The sequence below is a fragment of the Ahaetulla prasina genome, chromosome 1 (genome assembly GCF_028640845.1).
Source record: "Ahaetulla prasina isolate Xishuangbanna chromosome 1, ASM2864084v1, whole genome shotgun sequence".
Lineage (NCBI taxonomy): Eukaryota > Metazoa > Chordata > Lepidosauria > Squamata > Colubridae > Ahaetulla > Ahaetulla prasina.
The window spans coordinates 377553581-377567483 of NC_080539.1; the positions used below are offsets into that span (position 1 = coordinate 377553581).

The window sequence follows — 13903 nt, forward strand, 5'->3', positions numbered from 1 at the left end:
TACCAGTTTAGAGAACCAGCAAAAGGCAAAGACACATCTTCCGTGTGTTTTTCCCGTGTCTCTAGGGTGAGGCCCATGGATCATTGGGTGGTCTGTCCCTCCCACCCAGCATTTAATGTCCAGAGGTGGCCTTCTTTGAAGGGGCTAAAACAGTGATTTTCCAATTTCCTTTTTTGCTAGGGGGTCCCTTCTCACCATGACAAACAGATCCCCGCTTGTGGATCCGGCTGCCTCAAGGGTCTCATGCCCATTAGCCGTGCGAGTATAATGCCACTGGGTGCCTGCTGCCTCAAATACGCCTGGCTGATCCACGGCCCACTCCCCGTTGAGGACATAATGCTGGTTTGCTTCCATCAGGGCTGCAGAGGGAGAGCACAGGAAGGGTTGGGGGTGAATGGGGGGCTCCGGAGAGAGAGAGTGGCAGAACTAGGTAGGTGGAGAGGGTGAGGGCTTTAGTTTGGAAGTTTTGGTTGCTTTGAGAAGCAGCCATTTGGGCTGCTGCCAAGGGCTGGACTGGCACAGCACACAGACCTTGGCCAGCTGAAAATATAAAGGCTGCGGCCCCATGGCAGCTGCTCTTTGTGACTCAGCTTGATCCCTGCTGGCTCTTTGGTCAGAATGTGAGCGAAGGCCCTTTTGGAAACGGCCCTGGCCACATCCGTGTGTCCAGCGTGGGGCAGAAGGCTAAGGGGAGAACAGAAGCGTGGCTGAATTCCTAGATGTGGGGAGTGTCTCTGAGCAGCTTTGGCTCACCATTTTCTTACTCTGAGGCACAGGAATGAAAAGGCCCCAAAGCAGGAACCAATGTGGAGGGTGTCTTGCAGAAGGCTGTGACAGAGGAGGCACCACCCCTCTGCTTTGGACAATCATTTCTCTTCTGGATAATCATTTATCTGAAATGGTACAGGGTCTCCTGCTCAAGCAGGGGGTTGCTCTAGATGACCTTGAAGGTCCCTTCCAACTCTATTATTCTATATTTTTTCAGGGAGCCTGTGGGGGAGGGCAGCACCTCCAGCCGCAGTGCCCTCTGACGAGGGGAAGACTTCCCAAGATCTAGCCAGGAGAGGGAGGCAGCACGTGCTGCCCTTCTCTGGGACTGAGGTATCCACAAGCGGGCACTGCTGAGTGTGGAGGTGGCATTTTGTCCCCATGCCCGCAGGCCCTGGTGGCTCTCCTTGTCTGCTTTGGGCCATTTTCTCTCCTTTGGAACCTTCTGAGCCAGAAGCCCTCCTGTACTCACTCCCAGGAAAAGAGTGAATAACTTCTTCGGGGTTGCACGCTGGCGCCAGCTGAAAGGGAATTCAAGTGGTGTCCTCACCTGAGACTATTAAGTCCATTGCTGCGGCTTGTTTGATTAGCATGCTAAGCCTTATCTTGTGGGGGTGGGGGAGTGGCAGCCAGGGGCTGGGGCTTCAGGCTCTGCATCCCCATCATGGAATTGGGCAAAACAAAGGCCTAGCAGGATTGGATGTCCTTGCCCCTTCCTCCCTCTCTGCCCATCCTTAACCTCCGGCTGGTACTCTGCCTCCAAGGCTGCCTACTGGGATTCTCCCCATCCCCACCCCTGCCATGGTTGTGGGGAGAGAGGCCCAAGGAGGAAGCGCTGGGACTGATCTGAGCTGCAGCCAGGGAGGAAGGGCAGGATGGACCTACCGAGATAGTTGCGGCTGTTGTCAATCACCCTGATCTGTCTGGCTCCGACCGGGATCTGGGTCACGTTCCTGTATCCAAAGAAACCTGTTCAGAAGAGTCAGAGGGGAGCCAGTCAGAGAGAGGTGGAGGCGAGGGAGATCCGAGGAGTGGGGGCCCGAGGGAAGTGGGACCTGTGCTGGGGGGCCCCTGGGTGGCTTCCCAGGGCTGCTGGAGAAGGGGCCACCCTGGCTTTTGCAATTGCTCCCCACCCCATTTCAAAGGATGGGGGCCTCCATGGCTGCTTTTGGGCCCCTCCTGTCCCCTGCACTGAGAGAGCAAAGAAGCAGCCCTTGATGGCAGTTGTACACCAGAGGCTTTGGCACCGTTTCTGGATGGCCGAGCAGCTCCCTCCCCTTTTTCTTCCTTTCCTTTCCTTTCCTTTCCTTTCCTTTCCTTTCCTTTCCTTTCCTTTCCTCCCTCCCTTTCCTTTCCTCCCTCTCTCCTTCCCTTCCCTTCCCTCCCCTTTCATCCTTCAATTGATCATCAATTGTGTTGTAAATGTTGTACCTTGATGAACGTATCTTTTCTTTTATGTACACTGAGAGCATATGCACCAAGACAAATTCCTTGTGTGTCCAATCACACTTGGCCAATAAATTCTATTCTATTCTATTCTATTCTATTCTATTCTATTCTATTCTATTCTATTCTATTCTTCCCTCCCTCCGCCTTCTCTGAACTTCTCAGTCTTTCAGCTTCTTACTGACCATCAGTTCCTGTCCTCAGAAGATGGTCACGCTCTTCCTGCCCGTCACCTGCTCTCCTTCATAAGTCCTCAGCTTCTAGTTTTCTTTCAGGTTTTCTTGACGGCACACTCCCCTCCCCTGGTCTTTTTTTTGACTTCCAGTTATGTCATTCCAGCCACTTCTAAGACCCATCCTCACACATGCCAGGAATGGTGACATGAAAATGCCCAACTTTTTTGAGGAACCTCTCCCCCCCCCCCCGGCCATGCCAGGGTCTCCATGCCAATTCAAGGACTGGAGGAGTGCCCACGCAATGCAGCTCCGAGGAAGGGCCCATTTTCTCTCTCTGCTGGAAGATTAATCAAAGGCTGGCCCCTCTTTTCTTTCTCCTCCCCCCACCCCCACCCCCAGGGCCATGAAGGAAGCCTGCCTCCTCACAGCCCTGGCATCTGCTCTCCAAAGTTCAGCCTGAATCCCCTCATCAAACTTGCTCTTAGATTTAGGGCCAGTCTTTTGCCAGGTGTGCTGACATGCATTTCGCCTGCCTGAAAAGTGTTGTGTTCGGAAGGCCCAGTCAACATTTTCTGTGCTTCCTACTTCCTTCCTCTCCCACATCCTTCATCAAAGGAAGCAAGGATATCCCCCTCCCCCACTTCCTTCAGTTTCCAAAATGCACCCCCATTTCTCCCCTTGTCAGAGTTCACTGAAGCGTCTCTGAATCGCCAACCGGAGCCTTATTTTCAGCTGCACACCCACACCCTCCCATTTTGGTACACACTGTATGCGCTTGTCAGCTCCAGTCTGTGAGACTGGATGTGAAGTGTGCAGGAGGTGGGACGGGACTAGAGCAGGGGTGAAATCCAGCAGGTTCTAACAGGTTCTGGAGAACCGGTAACGGAAATTTTGAGTAGTTCGGAGAACCGGTAGCGGAAATTTTGATTACTTTGGAGAACCAGCAAATACCATCTCTGGCTGGCCCCAGAGTGGGGTGGGAATGGAGATTTTGCAATATCCTTCCCCTGTCACGCCCACCAAGCCACGCCCACAGAACCAGTAGGGAAAAATTTTGGATTTCACCCCTGGACTAGAGGGCACAGTGACAACACAGGTACGGTAGAACTTGAGTTTGTCATCTGCAACTCTGTCATTTGCACAGTGGTGCGAGTAGTGTCCTTAGAAAGGTGTGATGCCATGAGACAGGTGTGCCTGGATAAGCTTCATTCAGACGGATTCCACACTTCTCCTTTTAGTGAATTTCACAGACTCACAAGGTGCATCTCCTGTCTTCACACACTATTCTTAACCGTTTACGTCCTGCTTTTGGCCTCCAGGCTGGCCCAGGGGCATCTGCCTGTTGCTTAGGAGTATTTTTGTGTTACTCTTGCATGCCAAGAATGCTGAGACTCTGGTGCCCATCCAGGAGTGTTTGGTGCCCCCTCCCTGGGCAGGAAGGAGCTGCAAACCTGTGAGGTGGGGCTCCTAGAGGGCCCCAGGCATCACCCTGCATGTCAGATGGGCAAAATCCGCCTTCAGGACAGCCCCGGCCAGCCAGCAGAGCAGCAGCAGAGGAGGAAGGGAGGGGTGGGGAGGGGAGGGGAGGGGGAGAGGCAAGGGGCTGGGTTGACGAATGCCAAAAGCCAAAGCTTCACCCACGTCAGCACATTCAATCACCAGAGGCGGGAACCGCCACCCGGAAGGCTTCCTGGATGAAGACGCAGGACTCGTTCTTGCCCCCACAGACACCACAGGCATCGGCCTGTGCCTCGGAGCCCAGGACTCCATCACAGCCAGCTCTCTGAAGGATTGGAGAAAGGGTGGCAATTAGAGGTGCCTGGAAGAGCCCCCCTTGTTATGGGGAGGGGGATGGAGAAAGCCCACTGCAAGGCTGCCCTACATTCCCATTCCCTGCTAGAGCTGCCGCTCAGGGATGTCTTGGGATGGGGAGGGAAGTCCTCCCCAGAAAAAGCATTTCTCCCCTCCCACCCAGGGCAAGTGCTTTTTTTGCAGATGGGCTGCTCTTCCCCTCTAGAAAACAAGGACACCTGCGACTTTCCTTTAGTCACCCGGTCAACAATGAGGCTGCTGTGGGTGCAGCGCCTCCTTGGTTTGTGTTGAGTTTTGTGTTTTTGTCTTGCTGTGCTTGGAGAATGAGGGCGACAACCCAATGCTGGCGAATGGGAGGATCCTGGCCACCTGTCCCTCTACTGGCCAAAAGCGGGGAGGGGCAGGCTGAGCCCAGGATCAAACAATCCAGCCAAAGTTAGTTAGTTAGTCACTCCAAATAGACCGAATCTGCTGGAATAACCTTTACTGCCCCCACCCAAACTGATATGCCCTGGGAGTTTCTGGGGAGGGGTCTCCTAAATCTCTTCCTCTGCCCCCATCCGGCTCTGGGCTGAGCTGCTGCTTGTCTGCCTCCCCCCCCCCAATGTTCTTCCTGGGAAATCCTCTGGCACTTCCCTCGCACCCACCCCTTCCCCTCACAGTCACAACCTGTCATAGCCGATGCTGGCTGACTCACCAAGCAGCGGCCGCTGATGCAGAGTTCCGGCGATGCTGGGCTGCAGGGGGTTCCATCCAGGACTCGACCAAAGCTGTAGTAAAAATTGTGCCCCATCGCCAGACAGTTAAGGTCACAGAGGTTGGCAGCTGGGAGAAGGCAAAGGAGGCAGAGGGGGTATGAGAGCCAGGCAGTGGCACAAAAAATGACCATCCATTTGATTGGGGGGCGGGGCGGGGTGGCCTAAAGGTCACACAGTGCTGGACCAGGGTTGAGGTTTTTCAGTCTCTCTCGCTGTCTTTGCTCCAGGGGGTGTGCATTCTCCCCCCATGCAGCTGACTTGCCTCCGGCCCTGGACAGCCACAGTCAGGGATCCTGGCTCACTTTCCCCTTGGAAATGTTTTAAAGCACTTTCTCTCCTTTCAGCAAATTCCCATCCAGGCAGTTGTAGTGTTGTGTGTGTATATAAAGCAGGGGTGTCCAAAGTTTTTTTGGTGAGGGCCAAATACAGAAAAATAAGCAAAGGCCCGGGCCACACCATTGAACCGGGGGGGGTGGTAATTTTTTTTCGTACCAGTTCTGTGGGCGTGGCTTATTTTGGGGTGTGGCTGAGGAACTCTGGGAATTGAAGTCCACAAGTCTTAAAGAGACCAAGTTTGGACACCCCTGATCTTGGCTTTTGTTTTGTATTTGGTATGAACTTGAAACTCCCTTCATTATTCCCTGCCCAAGGGGTGGAGGCGCAAGGAGCCTCGCCAGGCGGCCCGAGGAAGGCGAGGGTAGAACTGCTGGGGTCGGGCACGGCCAGCAGCCTCTTTCCCGCTCGCCGCCTCCTCACCTGTTTCTCGATGGCTGTCACTGCCGCCACGCGTGTCCCACATGGGAGGCGCGAGGAGCCTCGCCAGGGGCCCGAGGAAGGCGAGGTTAGACCTGCTGGGGTCGGGAACGCCCAGCACCCTCTTTCCCCGCCGCCTCCTCACCTGTTTCTCGATGGCTGTCACTGCCGCCACGCGTGTCCGACATGGGGAGGCGCGAGGAGCCTCGCCAGGCGGCCCGAGGAAGGCGAGGGTAGAACTGCTGGGGTCAGGCACGGCCAGCAGCCTCTTTCCCGCTCGCTGCCTCCTCCGCCCCCTCCCTTCATTATTCCCCGCCCATGGGGAGGAGCCGCAAGCCTCGCAGCGAACCACCGGGCAAGTACCGGGAGGCGGCCGAAAAGGGCCATATTCAATTATACTTTCAGAATTTGCTACGGGCCAATAAAAACTGAGCCGCGGGCCGCAGTTGGCCCACGGGCCGTAGTTTGGACACCCCTGATATAAAGCATACACACTGACAGAACCCTGATTTCTGGGGCTACCTTCGGACTTCAGCTCTGTCTTGGCTCCATTAATGCTCTACTACACTACTTGTGCCCATTCTCACAACACAGCTCTGGTGGGGTTTGTAATCCTGCTGAGCCGGTCAGTTATTTGGACGTCACTCTCCACTCTTGTCCCAATCAATTGAGTCCCACATCCGGTTTGCGATCAGAGCACAGGATGAATCAAGCAGAAGGCAGAAGACACAGGCGGAATCCCACTCTCCTCTCCCTGGTCTTCTCTGTTTCCCAGAATGCAGCTCCTCGAAAAGGGCCTTCCAAGGTCTGAGTGCAGAAAGGGGGGGGTCTACCCCACCTTCCCCAGCTTCACAAGGCTCTGGGGATCCATCAACTGATGTCACTTTACTAGGATCTTAGAGGAAAAGCCACTCTAGCAGATACCTTATCCTACGCTTTGTAGGATGTGAACTGGATCCAATGTCAAAAACCACACAAATAAGCCACAAAACCCACGATGATAAAGCTTGGTGTCCATTTGCAAGAGCAGAAAGTTTAACTCCTTCTGCTCAATTCTCTGGCTGTCAATCTGTCTCCACTCTGCCTTGTCCTGGGGTTTCCATTCTGAGGAAAGTCCCCAATCACGCTCTTCATGGGGACCCAAGGAAATCTCCTGCGGTGGATTGGTAACACCTTTTAGTCTAAATGTGCTGAAGTATTTTTCTTGAAAAAGGGGAAGTATTCCTGCCTGCCAGTCATTGTTTATAAGGGTAGAAGGGTCTTTAGGACACACACATACACTGGCATAGGACTCCAAGCCATGAAGCTCCCTCCCCTCAGGATGGGCCTTGCCTTGACTCTGCTCCTGGAGAAAGCTGGTTCTCACGATCAACTCCAGGGCAGGCCCAGCACTGGGCTCCCCAAAGTGAAGCCATAAAGAAACCCATAGCCAAGCCCCACTCTCCCCCAGTGACCTTGAGGGCCTGGCTGCCCTCACCGATGCTCTCACCTCCATGGAAGGGGACCCACTGGTACTGGGCCTGCCCCCCTAGGATGGGCCTGCTGTTGTAGAGAGTGCACTGCATAGCCCTGAAGGGGACAATGCCAGCTGGGCAGGCCTGTGAGAGAGAGGGAGGGGAGGGGAAGGGAGACGACACGACCACCGTTAGACCACGACTGCAGGATAGAAAGAAGAGACACATCCAGGTTGACTTCCCATTCATTCATTCATTCACTCTATAAATGACATGCTCCAGACAAGGTAACCCATAAGAGCCAACAATACCAAACAAGAACACCAACACTCTAATCCAGAATCACAGAGAAATAAAATTGTAACAAAACGTAGTAAAACTTCAAAAGCACTGCATAAGGTTCATAAATACCATCAGGGCCTCTACCACTTTAGATCATCCTTGATTTCTGACCCCAATAGGGACTGAAAAAAATCATCTTTAAGTGGTGCTGTCATTAAGCACCTGCTCTTATGGACTTTTTTTGCTATGGTCATTATTAAGGGAATCGCCCATGATCAGGCAAGTGAAACTTGTTGCTGCCTACCCTCTTGACTTTGGGAGTGCCACAGATGGCGACCACACGGCTGCAGAATGCCCTGAATGTGGTAAATGGGCACCAGCTGCCAAACTCCCAAATCATAATCACATTGACCATGGGGATGCTGTAATGGTCGTAAGTGTAAGGACTGATTCATTGTTTTTTTCAGTGCCATTGTTACTGCCAATGAATGGTTGTTAAGCAATAAACAATAAAATCAACAAGAAGCTTCACATGCCAACCTATCAAACATGTTGATTACTCACTGCGGGAGCAGCCTCTCAATGGAACAGTTTTCATTCATTTCATTTGGTTGCTCCATCGCTGGAGGCTTTTAAGAAGAACTTGGACAGCCACCTATCTGAAATGGTATAGGGTTTCCTGCTTGGGTAGGGGGTTGGACTAGAAGGGACCTCCAAGGTCCCTTCCAACTCTATTATTCTGTTAACTCTGATATGTTTTTAAACAAAAGCCCTAGAATACAAGGCTGGATGTTAACTATGCATCTTGAATGTAAGCACAAATCCACAAGGCCCCAGATCTCTTTGTGCCTACCAGAAACTTTGGGCAGAAATTGATCCCTGCATTCTGGACCCATTTTGAGTGGCGTGGTGGCCTAGTGGTGAAGATGCTCACCTCCATCTCAGAAGGTTGAGAGTTCGAAAAAACCGGAAGCATCGCAGCAAGACCAGCTGGAAAATTAGTGGGCTCCGATGAGCTCCACAAAAATCCAGCCAGACAAACTGTTTTCCCGGGGGGGGGGCGGTCTTTGGACCGGAACCATCCTGTAGGGACAGTGAAGAAGGAGAGGTGTCTCGAACAACCAAGAGGAACAGGCACATTCTTGGAAAGGTCAGAGGCAGCTCTTTGGACCGGTGGCAGGGGTGGTGGCCATTCTAAAGCTGGGGCAATTGAACTAAGTTTTTGTGCAGGAGCGGTGTTTGAACGGAGCGCTGGTACCGGGTGAGTGATTGGCCAACTCACAGGTAAAAGAAAATTTTGAATTGGAATATTAAAAGGTGTCCCGGAGTTGAAATGAGTGGTTAATTGGCACTTGGGAAATTCTATGGAGGGAGAAGAACAAAGATAAAGCTAGAATACAAAAGCCTAAGAAAGTTTTCATATCTATAATTGGATTTGGAGAAATAAAAAATAATAAAAGAAAAGAATCCAAGGAAAACTATTTTTATATGGATTTAAAATATTTTTGACAGCTTTGACATTTAGTTGGTTTGAAAATATTGTGGATTTGAGAAAGACATCTGCTGGCGGAAAGAGTACTGCAATATTTGTTGGAAGATAGAAGAGAAAGTACAGCTGTGACCTTGACTACTAAAAGATAATTAAGAAACTGGGAACTTTTAAGGAGTATTTGTCTTTACATTGTTTGGTTTTGATTCTCAACGGCTATGGAAGATAACAAAACTTTAACTTGGAGTGGACTGGATAAATACTTGAATTGGACATTATTTGAAAACAAAAAGAGACTATATGGATTTCAAACTTTAATTAAATGTGACATAATTCAAAAGTGTTAATAATTTCTTAAATTGGCAATATAGAGTCTTGGATGTGTGAGGAATTAATTGAGATGTTTAAAAATATGTGTGAATCACTAAAGGGTAATAAAAAGTCAGAAATTTTGCTGGAACACCCAGAACAGTAAATAGGGGAGAAGGTGATAAAAGAGAGCATAAATGAGGAGTAAGAAAATAATAAGGAAAAGGAATTGAATGCAAAAAGCAGCTAGATGATTTCACTGGGATTTACAGTGGCAAAAAAAGAGTGGATGGGAGGAACATCGCCCAAAAAAGAATCAATCAAAGGGTAAAGAGGGAAAGAGTGGAAAGAGATTAGGAGAAAGCTTGGGGAGAACTACTCGAATAATATAACTAAAAGTGAGAAAAAGGATTCAGAAGAAAAGATATAATAAATATAAAAAAAGGAAAAAGAAGAAGTTAAGAGAATAGGATAAAAGGAGAAAACTATCAAGAAGTGGAATTTTGGAGAGACCAAGAGAAAATGGTTAAAGAAGGGAAGATTAGTGGAAGGGAGGAAGGAAAATAAGGTACATACTAGTAGATTTGTATTAATATTATTAATTATGGATGGTCAACTAAGTTAAAGGGTTTTAATGTAAGATTTGAATACGATGATGTATATTGCTTATAGTAAAACAGAATAGCAGATGAAATGTGAAATGGCAATTTGGTTTCATTTTGAAGGCAATTCAAATTAAGAGACAGTTGAAATGTTGTGGGATAGGGATTTTGAGAAATATATTTTGTAATAGAGAAATATAATCAATTGATCTGATTGTAAGAGATTGGAATTAAGGGCAGATAGTGATACTGTTTATGTATTATGTATTAAGAAGAAATTAAGATAAGTATGGAAAAAGAATATTATGGCTGAAATTGGAAATAAGTAAAATGGACTTGAAAAAAAAAGAATAGTATGGCAGAAGCTGAAATAACAAGATATGGTGAAAAATGATTAATTTGTGATAAAGAATTATATAAAAAAGATGAATATGGAAAAAATGGGAAGATTGGAATAGATTATAAAGATTAATATATATAAGATGTATAAGTTGTGACCTGGTCAACACTCTGTTCATAAAATATGTATGATGAAAGAAAAATTCTAATAAAACTTGTTTACAAAAAAAAAAAGAAGAAGGCTGAGAGTTCAATCCTAGGTACTGGCAGATGTTTCTCTCAAAGAGAAAGTATCTGTTGAGAGCTCTGTGTGGGCATCAGGAAGGGCATCCGACCAGTAAATCTCAGCTCCATTCATTCTCTCATGCCAACTCTACCCTAAATTAAGGGATTACATGATCATAAAAAGGAAAAAAAATTCCAAACCCATAATAATCTGGAGGGATTCCCCATTTATAAGGAGGGGGTCTGGGCAGCATTCAGCTGATCTGTCTCTCCATAATTTAGGTGCGCACTTATATGTTGCATGCTGCTGGTGACCACAAAGGCCACGCAGGGACCATGGGACTGTTGGATTTCCTCCCAGGCCATGCCAGCAAAGGTTCCCTTGATCATTCAAGGACTGTGGTCAAACCAGGACCCCCAAGTGCCTTTTTCCTTGCCCTCCACCCCATGACTGATGTCTGCAAGAGGCTTGCAGCCTCATTGTTAAGCCCACCTGCCCCCTATCAAGACCGGCTCAGCAGGGGAGAGGAGGATACTCACTTTCCGCTCACAGACACGATACTGCCTGGCCTCTGCTCGGCAGGGCTCTTCTCCAGGAAGCCTATGGCCCAAGAGAAACAGAATAACAGAACAGAGTTGGAAGGGACCTTGGAGGTTTTCTAGTACAATCCCCTCCTCAGGCAGGAAGCCCTATACCATTTCAGAAAAGCTGTTGTCCAAATTCTTCTTAAAAATCTCCAGTGTTAGAGCATTCACAACTTTGAATGCAAGCCGTTCCATTGGTTAATTGTTTTCAATGTCAGGAAGTTTCTCCTTAGTTCTAGGTTGGTTCTCTCTTTGATGACTTCCCATCCGTTGCTTCTTTTATGTACACTGAGAGCATATGCACCAAGACAAATTCCTTGTGTGTCCAATCACACTTGGCCAATAAAAATTCTATTCTATTCTATTGTCCTGCCTTCTGGTGCTTTGGAGAATAAGTTCACCCCCTTTTCCCTATGAGAGCCCCTTAGATATTGGAAGACTGCCACCCCACGGGTCCTTCTTTTCAGTAGATTAGACATACCCAATTCCTGCGATCGTTCTTCCTATATTTTAGCTTTGAGCCCCCTAAATATTTTTGTTGCTTTCTCTGCCCTCTTTCCAGAATCACATCTTTTTTATATTGTGGTCATCAAAACTGGATGCAATATTACCAAGACATGCCTGGAATGCACTACCTGACTCTGTGGTCTCTTCCCATAATCCCCAAAGCTTTAACCAAAGACTATCTACTATTGACCTAACCCCATTCCTAAGAGGTCTGTAAGGGGCGTGCATAAGAGCACCAGCGTGCCTACCGTTCCTGTACAAATGTTCCCCTTGATTGTATCCAATTTGTATGGTTATTTCATGTTTATACGTATATATAGAATAGAATAATAGAATAGAATAGAATAGAATATACCTGTTAAGTTCGGGCAATGAAGAGGCAGGAGACCAGTGAGTGACAACAGCTCTTTAGTTTATTGTGACCCCAGCGAACACAACCGGCAAAAACCCCTCTTTAAATACTCTTTTGGTTGAGGCTTCAACCAATCAGCAACGTGCAATTTTCCCGCCCAAAATTCCCTCTCAAAGTTCAAAATACATTACACTCCTTCCCTCCCAGAACGCTTTGTACCTCTATTTACATAATATTTTCATGCTATTTCTCTACGTAATCGCGCAGGTAGACAGGGCGTCTCCTAACTCTTTCTGACCTGCGCAGTTCATTCTCTGGGAGAGAGTCGAGCTGGTCGGAGGGACTGTTTGTTCCTCCCAGCTCCTCCTCTAGGCCGTCCGGCCCTGGATTATTGGCTGAGTCGTTCCTGTTGCCTTCAGGAGGAACCGGTTGGCGTCGCTGGACTTCATCGGAATCAGATAAGTCCTCCGCTCGCCTCGGGTTTGAGTCAGCTGCAGATTCAAACAATTGGTAGTCAGGGCCTGGTTGTTTGGTTTCTAGTTTGTTTGGTATACGTTTTCTTAACTGGTCTATGTGGCGTTTCCATACCCGGCCGTCCTCCATGTCTACTACGTATGATTTGGGTCCAGTTATGCCCAGAATTTCCCCCTTTAACCATGTTGGGCCCTCGCTATAGTTGTGTGCCCATACTGGGTCACCCACTGTCATTTCCCTGGTTTTTCCTTGAATACCCTTGTACCCGTCTGGGGTATAAGTTGGGTTTAGTCGGTCTAGTGGGCACCTGAGTTTCCTGCCCATTAAGAGTTCTGCTGGGCTGCGGCCAGTTGTTACACAAGGGGTCCTATGTTGGACGGCCAGGAAAGTGTCTATTTTCGTTTGCCAGTCACCTGGACTTATCCTAGATAGCGCCTTGGTCCTCCGAACGAAACGTTCGCCAAGTCCGTTCGCCGCTGGGTGGAAAGGCGCCGAGAGGACATGTCTGATGCCCTCTCCCACTAAATACCCCTCAAACTGGTTTGCCGTGAATTGCGGGCCGTTGTCAGAGACTAGGTGTCGGGCAGGCCGTGTGTTACGAATAGATGCCTTAGGACTGTGATTACTGCTCGCCGTTGTGCTTTTCATGAGGATGATTTCTAACCATTTTGAGTAGGCATCTACTACAATTAAAAGGTCTGCCCATGGAACGGCCCGCAAAATCTATGTGAATCCTGGACCATGGCCCTGGGGTTTCTCCCACTCTAACTGGGGCTGTAGGGGTAGCGACCTCGACTCTTGGCAGGATTGGCATTTCCCTACCCTGTCACTGATGTCCTTATCCATTAAGGGCCACCATACATAACTCCTCGCTAAACTCTTCATCCGCACAATCCCTGGGTGGCCCACATGCAACAGTTCCAACACATTTTCACGTAATTTTTCTGGGATAACTACCGTATCCCCCCATCACAGACACCCCTTGAACAGACAGTTCTGATTGTTTTTTAAAGTCTTTGAACGCCGCGCAGCGGGCCAACACCTTTGCACCCAACCGATTACAGTCCGTATTGTAATGTCCCTGTAAGATGCCCTAGCCACCTGCTTGGATGTGACTGGGCCAGAGTCCAAAGAGTCAATTAGCAAGACGGGTGTCCCCGGGGTGGGGTCTTCAATTGTCTCTGGTAAAGGGCATCTGCTCAGAGCGTCCACATGCCCTAAGTCTTTTCCTGGGCGGTGGAGCAATTTGTAGGAGTATGCCGCTAGGAAAATAGTCCATCGGGTCAGCCTGGGAGAAAGTGCCACGGGTGTTGGGCGGTCACCCGCTAAAAGCCCTAGAAGGGGTCTGTGGTCCGTGACTATCTCGAAATCTCGCCCGAACAAGTATTCGTGGAATTTCTTAACCCCGGAGACTATGGCCAACGCTTCCCTATCTAACTGGATGTAGTTCCTTTCTGCAGAGGACATCGTCCGGGAATAATACGCTATAGGGGCTTCTGTACCATTCGGTAACCTATGGCTGAGCACCGCCCCCACCCCATATGGTGAAGCATCGCAAACTAGCACTAGTGG

The 13903-nt window shown here is 49.1% G+C and overlaps 1 protein-coding gene across 15 annotated transcripts in view; it reads right to left on the reverse strand.

Annotated features, from left to right (window-relative positions):
• ADAMTSL5 (ADAMTS like 5) overlaps nt 1-13903 on the reverse strand; it is a 43372-nt gene that overhangs the window by 6511 nt on the left and 22958 nt on the right. For 8 of the 15 annotated variants that reach the window (XM_058163770.1, XM_058163775.1, XM_058163774.1 and 5 more), the window contains 7 exons: nt 12156-12348; nt 10954-11014; nt 7203-7311; nt 4900-5027; nt 4050-4173; nt 1654-1737; nt 196-359 (listed from right to left, as the gene is read on the reverse strand). In XM_058163770.1, the coding sequence (XP_058019753.1) occupies nt 196-359; nt 1654-1737; nt 4050-4173; nt 4900-5027; nt 7203-7311; nt 10954-11014; nt 12156-12348 (863 nt within the window). The remainder of the gene's footprint in view (nt 1-195; nt 360-1653; nt 1738-4049; nt 4174-4899; nt 5028-7202; nt 7312-10953; nt 11015-12155; nt 12349-13903) is intronic. The other 7 variants (XM_058163778.1, XM_058163779.1, XM_058163777.1 and 4 more) reach the window with 3 other exon arrangements.